General features: G+C 36.0%; 1 protein-coding gene across 14 annotated transcripts in view; it reads left to right on the top strand.

The window, feature by feature from the left end:
* LOC122793158 (transmembrane protease serine 11D-like) overlaps positions 1-20,098 on the top strand; it is a 971,710-nt gene that overhangs the window by 769,783 nt on the left and 181,829 nt on the right. For 12 of the 14 annotated variants that reach the window (XM_044060958.1, XM_044060959.1, XM_044060964.1 and 9 more), the window contains one exon: positions 3,178-3,225. In XM_044060958.1, coding sequence (XP_043916893.1) covers positions 3,178-3,225 — 48 coding nt within the window. The remainder of the gene's footprint in view (positions 1-3,177; positions 3,226-20,098) is intronic. The other 2 variants (XM_044060954.1, XM_044060960.1) reach the window with 1 other exon arrangement.

Raw genomic sequence — 20,098 nt, forward strand, 5'->3', positions numbered from 1 at the left:
ATATGAATTGGTAGTAAGTGCTCCTTCCATGAGAGTCCAACATTATTTTCATCGGCTGGGTGAAATCAGAAAGTCTTTTTGCATTTCCAGTATAGATGCCTCATGTTCACATGGCTGAGGTCAGTTCTACTTCCGGCAAAAAATCAACAAAGGCAGCCTATCAGTAGGAAAAGAAGTGTACATGGCAATCCAGTACCAGGGCCAAAATTCAGTAATGAAACACTATTTTTATTTGTTTATTTGTTTGTTTTGTTGCCTTTTGCTTTCTAGAGAAAGGCACATTCCATAAGAGTGGCATTCAAAAAAATCTTGCACATTCTATAAGTCTTGTTGCACAGTGAGTAAGTGGGTTACACCGCTGCAATGCTGCTATAAAGAAAGTACTCAGACCCTAGCTACTAACCACACAATGTGAAATGTACAAAAGATTTCAATACAATAGTATTCACCTTGTATTTCATCTTAAATAGTGACATAGTACTACACAGATTATGCATGCTGTTGAATGTGAATGGCAGATATACAAGCAGAGTATGGCACTTAATGTACCTTTAGAGATGCAAAGAGAAAGTAACATCTGTCAAAGTTTAAGCACTAGACCAGGATAAACAACTTAGCTTCATACCTCTCAACTTCTTAGTGCAAGAAATCTGGACAAAGCCAAAAATAATGGAGAGACAAAGGCACAAAAATAGAGACAGATTTTAAATATTGCTCTTATAAACTGAGAAAGTTGCTACAGGATTTGTGTTACTATGCATTCTCAGAAGGATATGAGGTTTCTGTGTCATTATTTAATGACTTCAAATTGCATGAGGAACAGACCAAAATATGAGAGTAAAATCTGGACATTCTGTGAAAATCTAGACAGTTGAGAGGTATGGTTAGCTTTAATGACCTAGATGACATGGATCTGAAAGTGATATATAATAACATTAATAAATAAGACAATACAATGGATATTTGCTAGGATGTTTTTGGCAGTCAGAATCTGTTAGGTGATGTTAATGATTGTACTTTCTTACTGCTGTTACCCCTTTCCATCTTTCTTGCCTATTTTCTTTAACAATAACTCTACTAACACACATGAGAATATGTTCACAACTCCTGTAATCTGTAATTTCCTAACCTGCTTTCCTTTTTTTACATCATCATCATCATCATGACCCCCTTCTTCCCATTTTTTACATGGGGTCAGCTGTTGTGTAACTTGTCATCATTTCTCTCTATTCAGTGTCACTCTCCTACCTTTTCCTGCACTCATGCCTAAGTGTCACAGGTCTTCTCTCACACAATCCATACACCTCTTTGCTGGATGCCCTCATTTCCTCTTACTTTCTTCCTGCCTGTTCCAAATCTTCTTCACCAAATTGTCTTGTCCTTTCCTGCACATGTGCCTGAACCATCATAATTTGTTCTCTTTGACCTTTTCTGCAATTGGAGCTACTGTGGCTTCTACACTTATGTCCTCATTTCTTCATCAGTCCTACAGTCTGCATCATACCACCCATTTCAGGGGCTTACTTCATCTTCATCACTTCTAGTTTCCTAAACTGCTCTGTCTTTACTGCTCAGGTTTCTGCACCATGCATTACTACTGGTTGCACCACTGTTTTGCATACCTTACTTTTCTGCTTCTTTGGCATTCTTCTGTCATAAACTAACCCTGCACTCTGTGCCAGTTGGCTGCAGCCCCATTGATTCCAGCTTAGACCTCTTCATTCAGACTTACCTTCTCCTCAATAACCTCTCTCAAATACTTGAAGCTGTTAACCTGTCCACTATTTTCCCTTCCGTCTCAATTTTCAGCTTCTTCTAATTTCCCCTGTTTGCTGCCATTACAAGTGTATTATCCATACTCAGTTTAATCCAATGTACCTTCAGTTTTGCATTCCATTTCCTTACCTTTACTGAAGTTCTTGCTCAGAGTTTGCCTGTAATGCCACATTGTCTGCAAACAACAACTTTGTTGATCTGTCCCCTCCAACCTGTTTGCTATTGAAGCCCATCACCAGTATGAATAGCAGTGGGCTCAGAGCTGAACCCTGATACACACCCACTCCTAATGGGAACCCCTCTGTAAGATCAAACAATGTTTGTTCTTGAATCATTGCATCCTCGTACATAGCTTGCACTAATTCTACCAATGTTTCTGGAACTTCAAACCATGCCAGGACTGTCCAAATCAGCTTTCTTGGGACAATGTCATATGCTTCCTCAAATCTGGGAATGTCCAGTTGGACTCTTTCATTTCTAGCTTCTTCTCAAGTATCACTCTCATGACAAGCATCAGGTCAGTTGTGCTGCATCCTGATCTGAATCATTTCCCATCTTACTTTCTACTACTCTGTATATTCATTTGTCAGTCACACTGCTGTGTAAGCAACATTCATATCACACGTTTGGAGTAAATGCTCTCTGGGTATCTAACTTTATGCCGTCAGGTAATCCATTCATGTGCCTTTGAAAGATGTTGATGTTAAGTATACTCTGATCTGCCCTAGATTGGTACTGCCTTCACTCATCTGCATGCATGGTCTGTGCTGAGCAGTACACACTGTGTAAATAACCTGTCTCTGTGCTCTTTTCTGTATCCGCGATATTTCACTGTACGTCATCTGGTTGTGTACCACGTTTCTGAATAGTACTTATTATTTTAATGATGTAATCAGAATCTGCTGCTGCAGTTAGTCGGTGTTACTGGTGATTTTTGAGCTTTAGTCTGCTGACATTGCTAAATGAAGAAAAATTCTGCAGATGCAAGTATCAAACTTCAGAATCAACATAACGATGTTGTATATTAAACATGCTTCTCATACTCCCATCTTTTGGCCACTTTTACAGTCCTGTTTCAGTTCAGATGCTCGTATTTTCCAAAAGCCAAACAAAACTGGTGGTTAAGAATATATTTGCATTAACAGGATTTTTCCTTTTTGCAACAATAGAAATGGAGTGGAATAACTGATATATATATATATATATATATATATATATATATATTTTTTTTTTTTTTTGTTGTTTTGTTTTTCTCTATAATTATTTTCAGAGTAGCTTCTTTAACATAGCACCCTGGTGACCTTTAATACTGTGTACTTTACTTTGATCTTTACATACAGTTTGACTTCTGCACTTTAATATCAGTGTCCTGCTTTCTAATTATGCTCAATAATTTTACAGCAGCTCTTTTCTCCAGTACCACCGACACGATTCAAGAAATGAACACAAGTAAGCAGCGGCCTTTAAACTGTTTGCCTTGGTGTATAGTTTTACAGTTTTACATAATGAAGCATCTGTTTTGTTCTTAGATACCAGTTTTACAAAACAAAATTATTTGCATTTGACTAATGTGCGGAGTGCTTAGAATGTGATGTTTAAATTGTTTACAGTGCCCATTTTTGAAAGTTGAATTGAAGCCACACAAGTGATCTGCTGAATATTTATGTTGCGGAAGGGTTCATTGTATTATTTATTTATACTTGAAACCTCATCTTCTATTAAATGAGATCCAGTTTACAAGAGTTCAACTGCAGGAAACTTAGTATGTATCTAAGGGACACTGTTTTACTATTTTTGATGGAAATTCCAGGAAATCCTGAATTTGGCCTGCCTGAGTATTGGAAAAGCATGGGAATGTCATGACATTTGGCATTTTAGGCCAGATAACTCATTCACCATGATCTGTATTCCTTCTCCTATGTATTATTTATAACACTGTTAGCTTTTTGTACTATGTGTTCTGTGTGTAGAATATGTTTTAATTTTGTGGAGTATTTATACTTCTGCAGCCTGTAGTATTATTTTCTTCTAGCTCAGTTGCATACCTATATTTTTATACAAATTTTGGATAATCGTGTGACTTTCTGTTTGTGGCCTCTGGGCCTGGGTCATGACTAACAGCTGCTTTTGGATCAGTTCATGTCCTTGGTTAACAAACTTAAAATAAATGACTAATACATACATACTTACATACTGTATGAAGGACAAGAAGATAAAGTGGGATAGATAAATTATATACATGATTGTTGTGGTAACAGGGAGCCCAGAAAAAGTGCAAAACATAAAAGGAGAAAAGGAAAGCTAGTGTGACACTAAGATGAACCTGCAGGATTTCTTCCACTAGAACAGGGCGGATTGGGATTACCCAATCTGAAGGGGTATTTCAGAGCAACACAGTTAAGGCTCCTATACATAGCACAAGCAGAAAACTATAATTCACAGTGGAAAGGGATGATGATGAAACGGGGGGGGGCTCAAGAAACAAGGGGAGACTGGGATTAAGGACAATAACAATAATCATTGAGAATATCATATCCATAACGTAGCAGAAAGTATTCTAAGAATTAAACCAACATGGGAGTGGAGAAAGGAGATTCTGACAATACGGGTGACTGCAATTAGGGATATAGACAATAGACAAGAGGAGGCTGGAATTTATTGGAGAAAACTGGCAAAGGAGCCAATGTATTAGGAGCAAATAATTAGAGAGAAAAAGATGATAGATTGGGAAGATGCCAAGAATTTAATTGGACTGCAGGTTAGAGATTACCTTCGCTATCAAGGATTGATATCCGAGTATAAACAAAGAGAAAGAAATAGGGGGGTCCTAAATGAAAGACCAGCACTGGTAGAGTTTTTAGTAGAATTTAGAAAAGAAGCTGTCATTAAAAAGGAATAATTAGTAGAGCATATAAAATATTTTACAATAAACAGAGGAGATTAGAAAGGACTGGGAAGAGAGAGACTGGATAAGCAATTCACAAAGAAACAATGGGAGGACATATGCATGTCTCTCAAATATGCAACAAAATCCTGAAGATTTAGGATTTTTGCTTGGAAATGTTTACATAGATATTTCTATACCCCAAGTAGACTCCAGAGTATTTTTCCATGGGTAGACAGCAAATGTTGGAGGTGTGACAGGGAAGAAATAAATGTATGATTGGCTATGTTGTAAGTGATGGTTTAACAAAGATGTTTCTTGTTTAAAAAAGGGGGCAGGAATTGAATAATTTATGTAATGTTGCTTAGATCATATGATATATAGCAATATATGTGAAGTATAATGTTTGTAAACATGAACTTGTTAATACAGTTTGATTTGTTTTATAAGGTGTTTAAAAAAACAACAAAAGATGAACCTGCAGGAAAGCCATCTCTTATACAACGCACCTCAGTCTGATGCATCAGTTATTGGAGTGACAAAGGATGGTAATCAGCATTAAGAATGGGGGTACATGACTAGAAAGTAGCAGAGACTCTGTTACTACCAAAAAAAAAGCAGGAAGACAAGGATCTAGCTGTGCATGCAAGATTAATTAATAACAAGTAATACAAACAGGGCTATACAACCCTGTCTGTGCTTCTAAAATAGATACAGCACCCATGATGCTACATAAAAGTTATTAGGTAGTATTCATAAACATTTGTACATTATACAAGGCCACAGACAGTGGCTTGGAGGAGCTAGAGGAAAGCAGTTCAGTGAATGGACTGTCTCACAGTACAGTGACTCACATCTCAGCAGTGATAGAATTTCCAAGCTGCATGCAAATGCAGCAGTCTGTCAGTACGGTCTATGCAAATTATGCTCACGAACACATTGATGCACTACTCTGCACATAATCTGCAGAAAATTATAATTCATAGACAGCTGTACTATGCAAGACTGTAGCACAGCAATGCAGAATATATGTGTGTGTTAGTAGCCATTAGCTGTGCATACCTGTTTTAGCATATGAGTCTATATGAGCAGGTAAGTGAGCACAGTAGTGTTAAGCATACCACAGTGTCTCTGCTCTACTCATTTGCCTGAGATCATATAGCCGCTGGGTAAATAATGCAGTGCAGGGTCTGTCTGCATGTATGCATGTGTGTGTGCGTGCGCATGTGTGTGTGTTTGTGTGTGTACATAAGTGAGAGACACTGTGTATGTGTGAGTGTGTGTCTTAAATAAGTTTGTGTATCTTCCTTTCTGGGTTCAGTGACTGCATCGGCCAATAGGTTGCATAAACCACTTGGGTGAGTAATTTGGATTGGCTGATAATGCATTTTAGCTCCATGCACCTCATGCATGACTGTGAAGCATATTAGTGTTGAACATCAGAACTCAACATATCTGAGCAATGAGGGTTGAAAGGCTCAGTAATACATTTATATATTCCAGTCATTGACAATTATGCTGAGGCAGTAAGATTGTTGTATGAAAGTACGTTTCTATATCAATTTTGGTGTATTTTTTGCCCTGCAAGAAAGCAGACAGTATACCCTGGTAAGAAATGTATTTGTGTTAAATTACAAGTGAGTATGTTGTGTTTCTTTAGGTAGTCATTCACTGCATGCAACAGACATATTAAAGGAGTAAAATACCATCAGAATAGCATGATGAATGTTTCTATTCAGTTTAGTAAGCTTGTTTTTTGTGCCTCTTATTAATTTGGGCAATTGTCGAAGAAATAACAAATATGATAAGAAAAGGAAACACTACTGAGCTAAGTATGGTTTTACAGGTGCAAGGATGGTCATAGAGTCTGATTAGATTATAACCAAGAATGTTATCTCACAGTCTAAGTGACTAAGGGACTGACTAAAAAAACTGAAAATGGAAACTTCATCGACTCTGAAAAATATTTAAGTAAACTTGACTGTCAACACGTGGTACCTGTGGCAAATGGTAGAGAAAGTTTGTACTGAATTATTCTTCTGAGCCCGAGATCTCTTCATTTCTGAATTCTGTGTCTCTTTAAAATCACATACAGTCTCCATAGCTCTGAATTTCAGTGGGCTAACTAGCCTCCTTATGTTTGAAGGTTAACCAGCAATAGCCCCGGAGTCATGTGATATTTCCTGATAAACACCTGTACATTCCCAGGTTCTCTGCTTTCACTAACACTTTAGTGTGGCACAGTACAAACAGACAAGCAGAGTATTTAAAACCAATGTTAGAAAGCAGTATGGATCCCCAAAATAAGGAATAATATAGAAATTAACCCTATCCAGCACGTCTTAGCAAACAATGAAACAATCATCCTAATAAGGAAAAGAAGGTCTTCAGAATGTCTTTGAGAAAATATCTAGATGTACAATAGAATTTTTAGTCTGTTGTAACTTGGTATCTTATCACTTGCTACTGAAAACTCTTCCAGGCACCTATATTATTTATGTACATACTTACAGATTACCTGCAATACCTTGCTTTCAATGATGCACATTTCATTTGTAGTGCTTATGTGTTAGCAGATGTTCTCCATTTGATCACCGTGCCAATAGCCTAAGCTATATGGGATACCTCCAGCCAATGACACAAAGGCCAGCCTGCTTCCGAAGCTTCAGGGCACTTTCCACATGCCCAAAGTGTTAGTCAGCTAGCTAACCATTGATTCTCTGGCTTTGAATGATCTACAGTAAGCTAATGCTGTTCTACTGCTGGCAGATAAGTTCCCTTTGGGAAAAAAATTACTTTACATTTTGTGACACAAATCTAAATTTTTATACAAAATATTTCTATCGTAGCTAGGAAAAAATATTTTCTTATTTATTGTTGTGAGTCTTTTATTCACTTTTAAACAGGAATGTCACTTTTTTACTTTTGATGTAAAAAAGTTGATAAAACTTATTCAAAACTACCTTTACTATAGAGAATATGGTGTTTACTTTTGGGACATTGGGTACGTTTTTAAAGTGTTTTTTCTGTTTTTTTTTATTTCCAGGAAAAAAGTTATTTTTAACAACTTACCTGTTTTACTGACTATTGTTGCTAAGCATCTGCAGGAATCAGGCACTTTTGACTTAACCATGAAATTACCTATACATTCCTTAGTTGTACCTTCTTCTAGACATAAAAAGTTTGTTAAAGCAGCCTTTGCCACCACAGCAGGCTGATATTTTACTTCAGCTACAAGTGGGTGACCGTGTCATGGCAAAGCAGGTTCCTCAAACCACTCATCCTTTTCCTTGGGTCTTGATGATGTAGTCCTATAGACAATGAGGACTGGGGATTTGACACATCCTCTGTGGTAGTTAGTGTATCCTTGTCAGGCAGGGGAAAGCTAGTGTCATAGAAGAAGGTACAGGGAATGCCTCTCCACTTAGGCAGAAAGATGTACCCATCCCTGCGGAGTGGATTACTAGCAATTCTGGGTCTGTTTCTTCAGGAATTCCTGTCAAAAAGAAACAAAAATCCCTCAACATATGTCTTCTCCAGTCTCAGAGACACTGGACAAGGTTAATTTATTGAGCTTTGCTCAGGGTTTAGTGCAGACTCCTGAACTTTCTTCTATGGCTGGTTCTGTTAAAAGAAAAAGGTATTTGTCTTCTCCTGAAGAGATTAATGGGTTTGAACCTCAAAAGAAATGTGAAGGGATATATGATGTGATATTGTTTCAGATTTATGATTCAGATTCTGAGAAGAGTGTGACTTTGGATAGTCCCTGTGAACAATGCTCTTTCTCTGAAACTATTTTCAGAATGAATCAATTGTTTTAGTGAGAAAACAGTGATGTATCTCAGTATTTCAAAATATTACGATTTATTACAACTGGTATTTCCTGAATCTACACCTATTCCTCCTGTTCTTTCTTCTGCCAAATATGTTTTGGTCACAGTTTGTACAGCTTGCAATTTCCTTGGCAATCAGCCTGCTTCCCAGCAAAACGAAGGTGGATTATATAAAGATGCTCAGACTTTAAAATGTTTATACACTAATCCCAGAATTTACACAGCAACTATAGCTTTAGTACACATTGCTGCTGCTAAGTATTTTGTTAATACTAATCCCTCTCCTTCTGACAAGAAAGGGAAGGTGTCTGATAAATTTGGGGAAAAGTGCAAGTATCTGCAACTCTTGTTTTTAGAATTCTCACCTATCAGATGCATGTGTTGAAGCTTATCCTGGCTACTTGCAAGAATATGAAGAACATTTTGGTACTAGATGCCTCTTGTAAGGATAAATCTACTTTGTGTAATTTGGTTTCCCAGGTCACTACCTTTTGTTTATAATGTGCATACGACATACTTCTGAACCTCTTAGCACAAGAAATCTGAACAAAGCCTGACATAATGGGGGAACAAATGCCCAAAAATAGGGACAGATTTTAAATATTACTCTAATAAACTTATAAAGTTGCTAGAATAATAGGATTTGTGTTAGTATGCATTTTTTGAAGGATATGAAGTCTGAAACTCAAATGCATGTAATTATCTAGTGACGTTAATCCTCAGATTATCCCAGTGTTTTGCCAGAAAACAAAGATATTATGAGAAACAGACAAAAATATGAGGCAAAAATCTGGACATGCTGTGAAAATGTGGACAGTTGAGAGGTATGGCCCTACTAATACCACTTCCAGGGCTGCAGACACTGGATCTGCTATGAGGAGGTTTGCTTAGCTGTGTTCACAAAACCTCCCAGAGAATGTCAAAAATGAAATTCTGAATTCTCCTTTAGATAAATAAGTAGTTTTTGAGCCTCCTGCTGTGGAGTTCATTAAAAACTGTAATGAGAAAGGAAAGATAATTCAAGGAATCTGTCAGATGTTTCAGCCCTCCTTCTCCACGTTTACCAACTTGTTGTCACTCATTTAATAGCAATAAAAATAAAAAAAAGTCACAGCAATCAGTGACAGGGAGGTTCCAAAAGGAAAGAAGGAACCCCTACAACAACGGACAGTCTAATAAGTCTGAGTGACCATATTAGGGACTTTCCTCCCCACTTTCCTCCTGACAGTCCTTTAATCCCTACAGAAGGCCTGAACTCCATTTCTCATTTTGTGAACAGATTGGTTCAAACATACGGATTCTGAGAGTAATCCATCAAGGCTACAAATGGCAGTGGGGGTCTCCCCTTGCTTTTCAGGGGATTCCCCCTCATCTATTAGACCAAACTCTTTTTTTTTTCTCTTCTGTTATCCAGCATATACTGGCTCAGGGGTTGGTAGAAGCTGTACCTCCTCCTCAGTTAGAATAACTGTATTCAAGGATGTTTCTGTGGCCAAAGGAAGATGCCTCTTGAAGAACAATTCTGGATCTCTCCTTTCTGTACCAGTTTGTGATTGTGTCCAAGTTCAAAATGCTGTCACTCCCCATTTGCATTTCCTACCGACCTTAGATTTAAAATATGCATATCACATTCTAATAGATCCAGATTTCAAGTATTTCTTAAACTTTTGTGTATCCTTTATCAGTTCTCTGCCTTACTCTTATGGCCATCTACTGCATTATCACAAAGTGACTAGCTACTGCAGATTACAAGACATTCACATTTTTTCCTTATTTAGACTACTTGCTTTTTTACAGAGTCATTTCAAGTTTCAGGAACCCCTCGCATGAGTAAGGGATCTCCTACACAATCTGGGATTTTTAAGAGAATATTCAGAAGTCTTTTCTGACTCTTTCTCACAAAGTTGTTTTTCTGGAGTGTCTGCTGGACACCTCAGTTCAAAGAGCTCTTCTTCCACAGGAAAAAATAGATCTGTACTTAAATCTATTCCTGTGGTTTTCCATTGAGACTTCCATATCAGCAAGAGAATTCCTCAGGATTCTGGGTCTCATGGCACCAGTGATACTCATAATACCTCTTGCAAGACTCCACATGAGAAATTTACAGTGGTACCTGAAATCATTATGGTCTCAGCACCAAAATCCCTTGACTTTTCATATGATTCTATGATTTATGCAAAGGGAAATTATGTGGTGGAAATACAAAATCTCTCAGAATCCATGTCTCTTATTCTCTCCTTCTTCTTCAGCACATTCAGTTACAACAAATGCCTTAGACTTTCTTTGGGGAGCAGTGTCAGTGGGGATAAAAATGAATGGTCTTTGGAACAAAAAAAGACCAAAACACATCAACATTAAAGAGGTGTTTGCTACCAGAAATGCACTCAACTCTCAAAATCATATGTGGTCTCCAAGACCCCTACAACTGTTTACAGGCAACACATCTTTGAAGTGGTCCATAAACAAGCAAGGGAGAATCAGATCTTACCCTCTGTGCAGACTAGCATTGGTGGCCTGAGATATAGCTTTTCAGCACAATCTTACTCTGAAGGTGTCTCACATTCCATCAGAGCACAATTGTGGGGCATAAAAGCTAAGCAGGGTCAGGACAGACTCTCACAAATGAAAACTGAATCCAAGCTATGATCCACCTGTGAGGAACACCTGAAACACATCTTTTTCCCCCTCGCTAAACAATTAATTGTCAAAATTCTGTTCTAGAATTCCATGTAAAAAGCCCTGAAAGGCAAGATGATTTTTGTTTTCCTTGGATATGAATGTTCCTATATGCTTTTTCACCCTTTCCACTAATATCCACAGTACTTCTGAAGATTCAGAAGGACTGCACAAAGATTACTATGGCGACTCCCTTCTAGTCCAAGCAATAGTGGTTATCCCTTCTTCTGGAAATGGCCAGGGGCAATTACCACAAGCTTCCTCACAGTCTGGATTGCAGGGGATGCAAGAGTGCTTGCCTTCTTGCAAAAACACTTTTTTCTCACTTCAGTTGCTGTTCACATTCCAGTGATTTTGTGATAACTATACTGTTGATCAACCACAATGAAGTCAAATCTTGTTATAAAGCCAGTCTCAGAGATGCCAAAAATTATCTTAGTTAACTACAATTGCTAAAGGCTTCACTGACTTCTGTTAAGAATATTCTACAAATCTCTTACAATTTCCAGTTTTGAGTTAGCCAAGTAAGATCTCATTTAAACATTATGGAATAATGTAATAGCCTTGACTAGTATTTAGTTTTATTCAATGCTCTAGTCTAGAGGCACAATGTACTCCAATATCTTATTTGTAATACATTATTTTTAGAGTAATGTTATCTGTCATTAGGAAATGTATAGCAAGAAAACAAAATAAGTACAATCCTTCAGATATTTAGGAATGCAAAGATGTAATACAGCAAATTTACAAAATGAACATGCTAGGTGCTCACTACATTAAAAAAAAAAAATCTGTCAACAAATATGAGTGACCCGTTAAAACTCACAGAACTCAGTGAAAGTAACTATCCTGAAATCATGAATGAGTCATTAAATACATAACAAAATAATGCTTTCCAGATATCATAATTGTTATTTCAAATTCTCCTCCACTTTATAGAAGTACATGCTGTCACACCACATATTTCAAGACGGCACTGGTTTTACGGCATAAACAAATTACCCAAGATCAGATAGTAACATGGGCATCTGAGGAGAGAGCTGCTGAAGAGTGGAGGTGAGTGTCTGATGCTACCCTGTTCACCTTGGAGGGTGGGTCGGTATACATACCACACTGCCTAATTTATACCTGTGAGTCAAACTTTAGTTGTTTGCTCCATGTGAGAAAACAGTACATGGCGACTGAGACTTGCTATAGAGAATGGCACTTTCCATAATAGCATATTATAAATAAAAATAGCAATACATAGGCTGGGATTCAGAAAAAGAGGTCCACAGTCTTGTAAAGTGCCTACCACAAGTCAGGCAATTTACACAATCATAAACAATGCAATTCAAAGACATGTTTATCCCCAATGAGGGAAAGGCCTTTGCAGCACTAATCACTTTTGATGACCATGCCATTGCATTGTATTGATACAGGCACACCAGCCATATACTTGCACACCCACATTCAGAAATGTATGCATAAAGACATACTCAAAGACATTCCCATAAAGACATACATATACGCAGAGAATGACTCAACATCACACTCACATTTAACCAGACACACTGATACACTCAGGCATTCTCACACACACACACACACACACACACACACACACACACACACACACACACACACACACACACACACACATACACACACACACTCGCATACTGCCCATCACTACCTCTCTGCTGAACTTTGCTAAACATACCTGCAAAATGATCTCTCCCATCGACTACAAAAAGTGATGGCATAATTTTGCCTGAATTTATTTTTATGGCCAGCAATGTTCATTTATGCATTTGAGCAATCCTGTTCAGTATAAATTGGTTACTACGGGGAGTTCCATGTGAGAGCACACAGCTAATTACCACTGATCATTCACAGAAGTGCCTCTTATTATTATTCTGGTAGAGCAGCCAGCAGAATTGCCCATCATGATGATTCTTGCAATGATGGAAAATCTCTGTGGCAGGACAATCTTTGCACTGGTAAAAGTTACTGCAAGGTATGGGACACTGTGGAAAGGGCTTACCATTTGAGGTATCCTTTTTTGACTCTTGGTCATAACTTAATAGGACATAATTGTGCTGTTTAGCTAAGGGATCCTGTGTTACCTTACAAGACTAATTTTGTGCTGTCCTACATTATATTTCTATATAGTTTCTTCTCTCTTTTCCTTTATTTATGTGATATGTCTGTATTCAGTTGTTTGTTGTCTTCTTTCCTTTTTTTTCATTATTTATTTATTTTAGGTAAAATGCATTTTTACTTGGTATGTAGGCTGGTTAAATAACTCTTTTCAGGCACAACCCATTCCAAAAGACAGAAGCAATGCACAAGAAATATTAAGGAACTATAAGAAAAAATGTCTTTCAATTTGTTGTATCTATTTATTTATTTATTCATCCATCCATCCTTTCATTTATTTATTTACTTATTTTGAAGACCACCAACACACACACACACACACACACACACACACACACACATAGAGTAATTCTAGTTTATCCTACAGGCATGCACACATCCTACCATACACATACACACACACACACACACACACACACACACACACACACACACACACACACACACACACACACTCATTTATCCCCTGCCACTACCTCTCTGCTGAACTTGCCTGTAACATGGTCTTCCCCATTTAGACTAGGATTCAAAAAAGGATATCTCAAAAGTTAAGCCATTTCCAGAGTGGCCAACCAAGTAAATTAAGCTTAGAGGGAAAAAGAGTACAGATTTTGAGGTTGATTGAGTATAGCAGTTGCATTGTCCGCATTCAAAAAAGTGTTTGAGCAAGGCGGTATAAGACGTTTGAAAAGTTAGATGGTTGCGTCTGAGGGATTATGATTCAGCAACAGAAATAATGAAGTCACATGGTTGGTAACTGTTTTTCTGTCTGTACTATTCTGACAGTTGCTTATTTATCGCACAATAACATGTTTTCCTCTCACTATTAGCTTTGCTTTATATTTTGTATATAGCAATCCTTCTGTGCATTAAATATCAGTGGTCTGCTACCTAAACATGCTTTGTGTTCTATACTTCACACAAGTACTCAAGTAATGAACTCACCTAAGCAAGTTGTCTTAAACTATGTATGTTGGATTGTAGCTTTGCCCATTCAAAATATCTGTGTGTGTGTGTGTGTGTGTGTGTGTGTGTGTGTGTGTGTGTGTGTGTGTGTGTGTGTGTGTGTGTGTATCTCTGTCTGTGTAAATTAATGTATTATATGTTCATGTTTGGTAATGGAATAAAGTGCACAGAATGTAATTCCAAGATTGTGACAGTCTAAATGATCTATCACATATATGCTATGTGTGCTTTGAATGTTGCAATAACACCACACACTTGTGAACAGGTTTTACAGTATATTGTTCTTGCCTCAGTGTGTGTATTTCTATTGGTAATCCCTCTTCAGGTAAGTGGGATCAGTTTTAAAAGGTAAACTTGGCAAACGTGAAGAGATTTTCAGATCTGTAAATAATATCCGATCATGTTAATGCATCCCGGAGAGGACATAGGATATCACTGTGGTAACATATATGCTCACATCAAATGCCAGCAGATGGGTTAAGGCCACAACTGTAACACCTCTTCTGCCACCAACAGCATAAACTGAGCAGGTGACTAAGAGAGAGGCATTGTGTAGGTTCATCAATTGAAACCGAATGGTCTCTATAGAGCCCTGATGTGTGTGAGATAAGCTAAATGTATGAAGATTAAAAGAGTGCTTAATTTTATTACATCTTATTAAAATGGCTTTCTGTTGTTGATAGCTTTTCTGTACCACTTCCCACAGTGGCTTAAACATTCTAAACAAAATACATTGTTTACCCTTTAGTGTATAGTTGTTCTTAAGAAAGACTCCTCCATCAGAGTTTGGAGATACTTTTTCTTTCTTCTTGTTTAGGATGTGTATTTTCTTTTTTTAGACTGGGTATTAATCTTATCTCTCTCCTGTTGTTTCGACAGCTTGTCAGACTACTGTGGAGTTCTGTCACACTCTCATAGATCTGCTAGTATCAAGTTAGGTTACTCAAGTGTCACTATCAGTAGCATTGAAATTACAATTATTGGCTCTAATCCTTATGGTGGGTTAGGCACATGCAGCACTTTCCTATCTAAATGTGTGTGTTTTTATTCTATTTAAAATAACTTGTAAGTTTTTTTACTTTTATATATATTTTTTGCCTCTGTTATGAGTGTCGTATATATGTGTGTGTGTGTGTGTGTGTGTGTGTGTGTGTGTGTGTGTGTGTGTGTCTCACTATATATATATATATATATATATATATATATATATATATATATATATACACCATATAAATACCAGACACTTCAAGCAGCAGCTGAAAAAACAGTGGTCATGTTAGATCTAATCTAAAAGGGCTGAAAACTACAAAAAAACTAAATAATATTTTAATAATAAAAGTATTTTAGATATACACCCCTTGGTAATTATATATACTAATTCTGAGGTTGCATAACAGTCTGGATATGAGCAAGTTTCCTGACCCACTGCAATACAACCTCTCACAGAAAGCATCTAGCAGTCTGAAACAGATACAACAACAACATGAACAAACATTATTAAACAGTTGCTTTTCTGAGCTTTTGCCGATATGAGCAATATATATATATATATATATATATATATATATATATATATATATATATATACATACAAACACGCAGACAATTAATCTTTTCTCCAGTCCTAAACATTATTATTGTTTTTAATCTTTGTCTTCTGTGGAATTTATACGTCACATAATTTTTCAAAATTGTGCACCTACATATTTCATTTTGGGCTAAGTGAGGATTGGTCATTGTCCAAATTAAAATACGTTAAGCTGCTGGTGTGTTGACACTTTTGTAGTATTTGCTTAAATATGTGTACATTATGAGCTGTCACAGTCGTTTCATTTAAGGCTTCCACTGGTACCTCCTTATGGGCAACCATTGTAGATGCTTTCTTATGCTCTTCTCCTACAAATGTTCTTGAGGATTTAAATGGCTGCCTAGACTAAAGATGACAGGAGAGTGGAATGAAGGATACATGATAAAGAGCAACAAGTAATATATAGCTTTTCCTTAATCTTTTGGAGTGACTATTGGTGCTTTCCTGAGATTATATATAAGTAGGTAAGTTCTATAGCTGTTTTTTTTTCTTCTTCTTTTTCTTTTTCTTAGCAGGAAACTTCATGCATTATTTTAAGGATTTACATATGCATGCAAGATATTTTTTGGTCATGTACTTATTTGGAATGGTATGACATCCTTTTTGCCACAGCAAAAAGTAAAAACAGTGACATGTAGGTTAAAAGATTCATTGTTTAATAATTTAAGCTTTGAGATGTAAGTTATATAAAATATTTTGGAAAATGTAAATAAAGACTAGAGAACCTGATCTGTAGTAGGCAGAGTATGGGTCTAGATGGGTACATTTTGTAATGATGTTAATGTTCAGTTTAATAATGGATGTAAAGAAAAGGGAACAAATGGCTGCCTTAAAGCACAGTAGGAATTTTAACATCAACATGAAGCTATTACATAGAAAATAAACAATTTCAAAGCCCAAGTAAAACATGTCAGTGTAGAATGAAATGATCTTTAACTATTAGGCTTCAAGCAAAATGAAGCTACTATGCAAGGAAGATATCCCTAGGAAGTTATTATGCAAGAAATTTAAGAAAACGAAAGTTACAAGAAAACAATTCTAGGATATGACTATTTTCTGAATAAATGAACAGTTTAATAGTACTTCTGATGAAGTTAAAACAGAATGCATGTTTTTTACAATGTGCTATAAAATTCAGAAGTTAATATAAATGAAGTTACTCTTAGAACTTTTTTACATTAGCATACAGCTATTGTTTGCATGAGGTTAAGCTTCTAAAGTTATGGGAACATATTAGTAATGTCCATATCCCTTCTATTAACTTACAAGATATATATTCACTAATTAAATTGTTGTTTAAAGATAAACTTCCAAGTAATAGCTATGTGGTGCAAAAGGATAAAGAACAAAAACAGAGTGTGTGACCGTGCAGCAAATAAATCAACTTCAGAACCCAGAAAAACAACTCACATAGTGTCCAGACTGTGAGACAACCTTAAAAAAATCAAGAAACATGGGAATCTGAAAATAAAGTTTAATAAAAGCATAAACAAAGTACAGTATATATAAAATGGTTAAGTGTTCATCCTTGGACTAATAGGACTTCATCAGAATCAGTAGACCAGTTTTTTGCAACTCCTTATAACAGTACAAGCTTATAGTCAGATGACTTTGAAAGCCAATAGTCTTAAACCAATAAATTCATTCATTCATTCATTCCCAAGAAATATTGTGGCAATAAACAATTTCCACAATAAAAAAATGCTATAATAAAAAATTATTATTGATTAGCAAACTTATAATACATTAAGTTCATTGACTTCTGAAAATATAAAATTATTAGTAAACCAAATTACATACATACAAAAATGAAATTCTGTGTAAACACCTTTCACAACTATGAAATATTATCATAATTGTGTATATCTCTACTTTAAAACCAGTGTAATGGATATATGTTCATTAAGTCCAGGGAAGGTAGAGGTATTAAGTTTGAGTTTCCACCTGAATTCTTTGTATTCAAACTTTCCTATTGACACCCCCCATTCAATAGAACCACTTCTAAAATACCAAAAAAAGAAACTTTTTTAAAGTTAGAACAATTTAGGGACTGTTTGTAAAGGAAATTATTAATATTATTTTTCAAATGTCATAGTTGTGCTCATATTTTTTTTATGAAGAGATCTCTCTATTTTACCAACATAAAAACATAGACGGCTTGAGCACAAGGCTATATATAACCCCTTTAGTAAAGCGGTTTCCTTTAACTAAGAGCACCCTTACAGTAATATAACTTTCAAGGCTACTAAAAGTTTTTTCCTACACTGACTACTAGAAACACATGTCCATGTGCCTGTCTCTTTGTTGTTATGGTGGACAGAATTTTAATTTTCTAAATGCTTTTTAAGATTCATATCAGTTTTAAAAACAAAATTGGGGACCTCCCTCACCATTTTGTAAATCTCATTATCAAATTTAAATATACTCCAATTATTTTTTTATCTCCTTATAGTTTTCTTGTCATTATTGTATTTAATAACTAAAGCCTTTGAAAACTTGTTTTGAACAGGATTACTTTTAGTCTTTGAGGAATTTTTACCTCTCAAGGAATTAAGACCTACCAGGGGAAGATATTTGGTTCCCCATCCTCATAATACTTCCACACCAATTTCCTTTAGGATTTGTGTGGGGTAACCTCTGCCTTTAAACATATGGTATATTTTATGGTATTCAGTTTCAAAAAGATTTAAACTGCATCACATCCTATCAGCACTTACAAGTTGTCCCTTAAATACATTTTTCTTGCAGTAAAAGAGGTGGCTACTTTTAAAATGTAACTATGTGTTGGAAAATGTTGGTTTCCTATGAATGGTAGATTCAAAGTAGTTTTTGGTTGCGTTCTTCAAGACTGTAACATCCAGGTAGTTAACCGAACTATGATTTTGTTGATAAGTGAATTTCAAGAAATCGGTGTTGTTGTTGATACAATTAAAAAAAATATTGGATTATTAGTGGAACTCAATAAGGGTGTTATCAAAGTTGGTCAGCTCAAGCAGTGCAGAATGAAAATATTCCAACCCAATTGTATGTGGTGTACAACTAAACAAATCTGTTACATCGTCAGTGAGAAAACTGCAGTTAGTACTATAGTATTCTTGTCTGATCTTTGTTAAAAAATGCCATGAGTCTCTTAAAATATGATGAATGGACATGAAAGTATTCTTTAAGATACGTTCTACATAAACAGCCAGGGATAGGTTTTTGACCACTGAGCTGCTACTATTAACCTGAATGGAGGATCCAACACAATTTTATGTATCTTATGAATTCTGAATGCTACTTAAAATTAATGGATTTTTTAATGTACAAAAAATGATATGTTTGAGGTGAAATTGCCCCTTGTGCCAGTAAGTCTTCTAAAAAACGATCAATTTTTCTATAAATAATGTGAATTTCATTCTTCGATACTGTCCCATAATTATCTGTGTCTTGTAACCTGTTAAAACACCTTGCTTGTATAATCTATCTTGCCCGTGTATAAGATACCCCACCCTTGTTAGGCTACACAACTCTTACTAAAAAATTATTTTTTAGAAAATTCAAAATGTGTATTTTCTCTTTGTCCAAATTGAAGTAATAATGACATGAAGATTTCTTTAAGTTATAAAAATCTCTCTCACAACATTTTTCACAAGTAGCTAACAAGGGATTTAATGGCATTAGAAGTACTTTCCTGGTCAAAAAAATATACAAATAACTACTAGCATGATGTTGATCTTTAAAACATAATGAAAGGTTAGGTTTTCTAGTATAAAGTTTTAATTCCATGATTAGGTCTCTAATACCTATGTTGTTATGAAGCATAAATTTAAACCCTTTACTTAAAATAGAAAAATGACTTTCTGTGATTTTGAAGTTACTATTATTCAATACATTAATAGCCCCTAAATCTTGAACGTATTCCATAGAGAAAAATCTCAATTGTGCTGTATAAATTATTAATAACAGTCAGTTGCTATTGTTCCTGCTGGATGTTCTTGATCTTTCCCCTTCCTCTACCTCTTTGTTTTCTCCACCCCAATGTCTGTAGACATGGGGAGGGGTACATCCTGAAAATGGAAATTATAAGATCTAACAGTTCTCTTTTCTAACCTTTCCGATCTCCTAGATAGAGGAGGGAAAGCATCCAAACCCATTTCATTAAAATGTGCAGTTCCAGTGTCCATTGCCTATGAAAATTCAGGGGTGATAAATGTCCAGTCCCTCCCCAGTACCATCTCTTCTAATACCTTC

The sequence above is a fragment of the Protopterus annectens genome, chromosome 2.part0 (assembly GCF_019279795.1).
Source record: "Protopterus annectens isolate FY-2018-M chromosome 2.part0, PAN1.0, whole genome shotgun sequence".
NCBI lineage: Eukaryota > Metazoa > Chordata > Ceratodontiformes > Protopteridae > Protopterus > Protopterus annectens.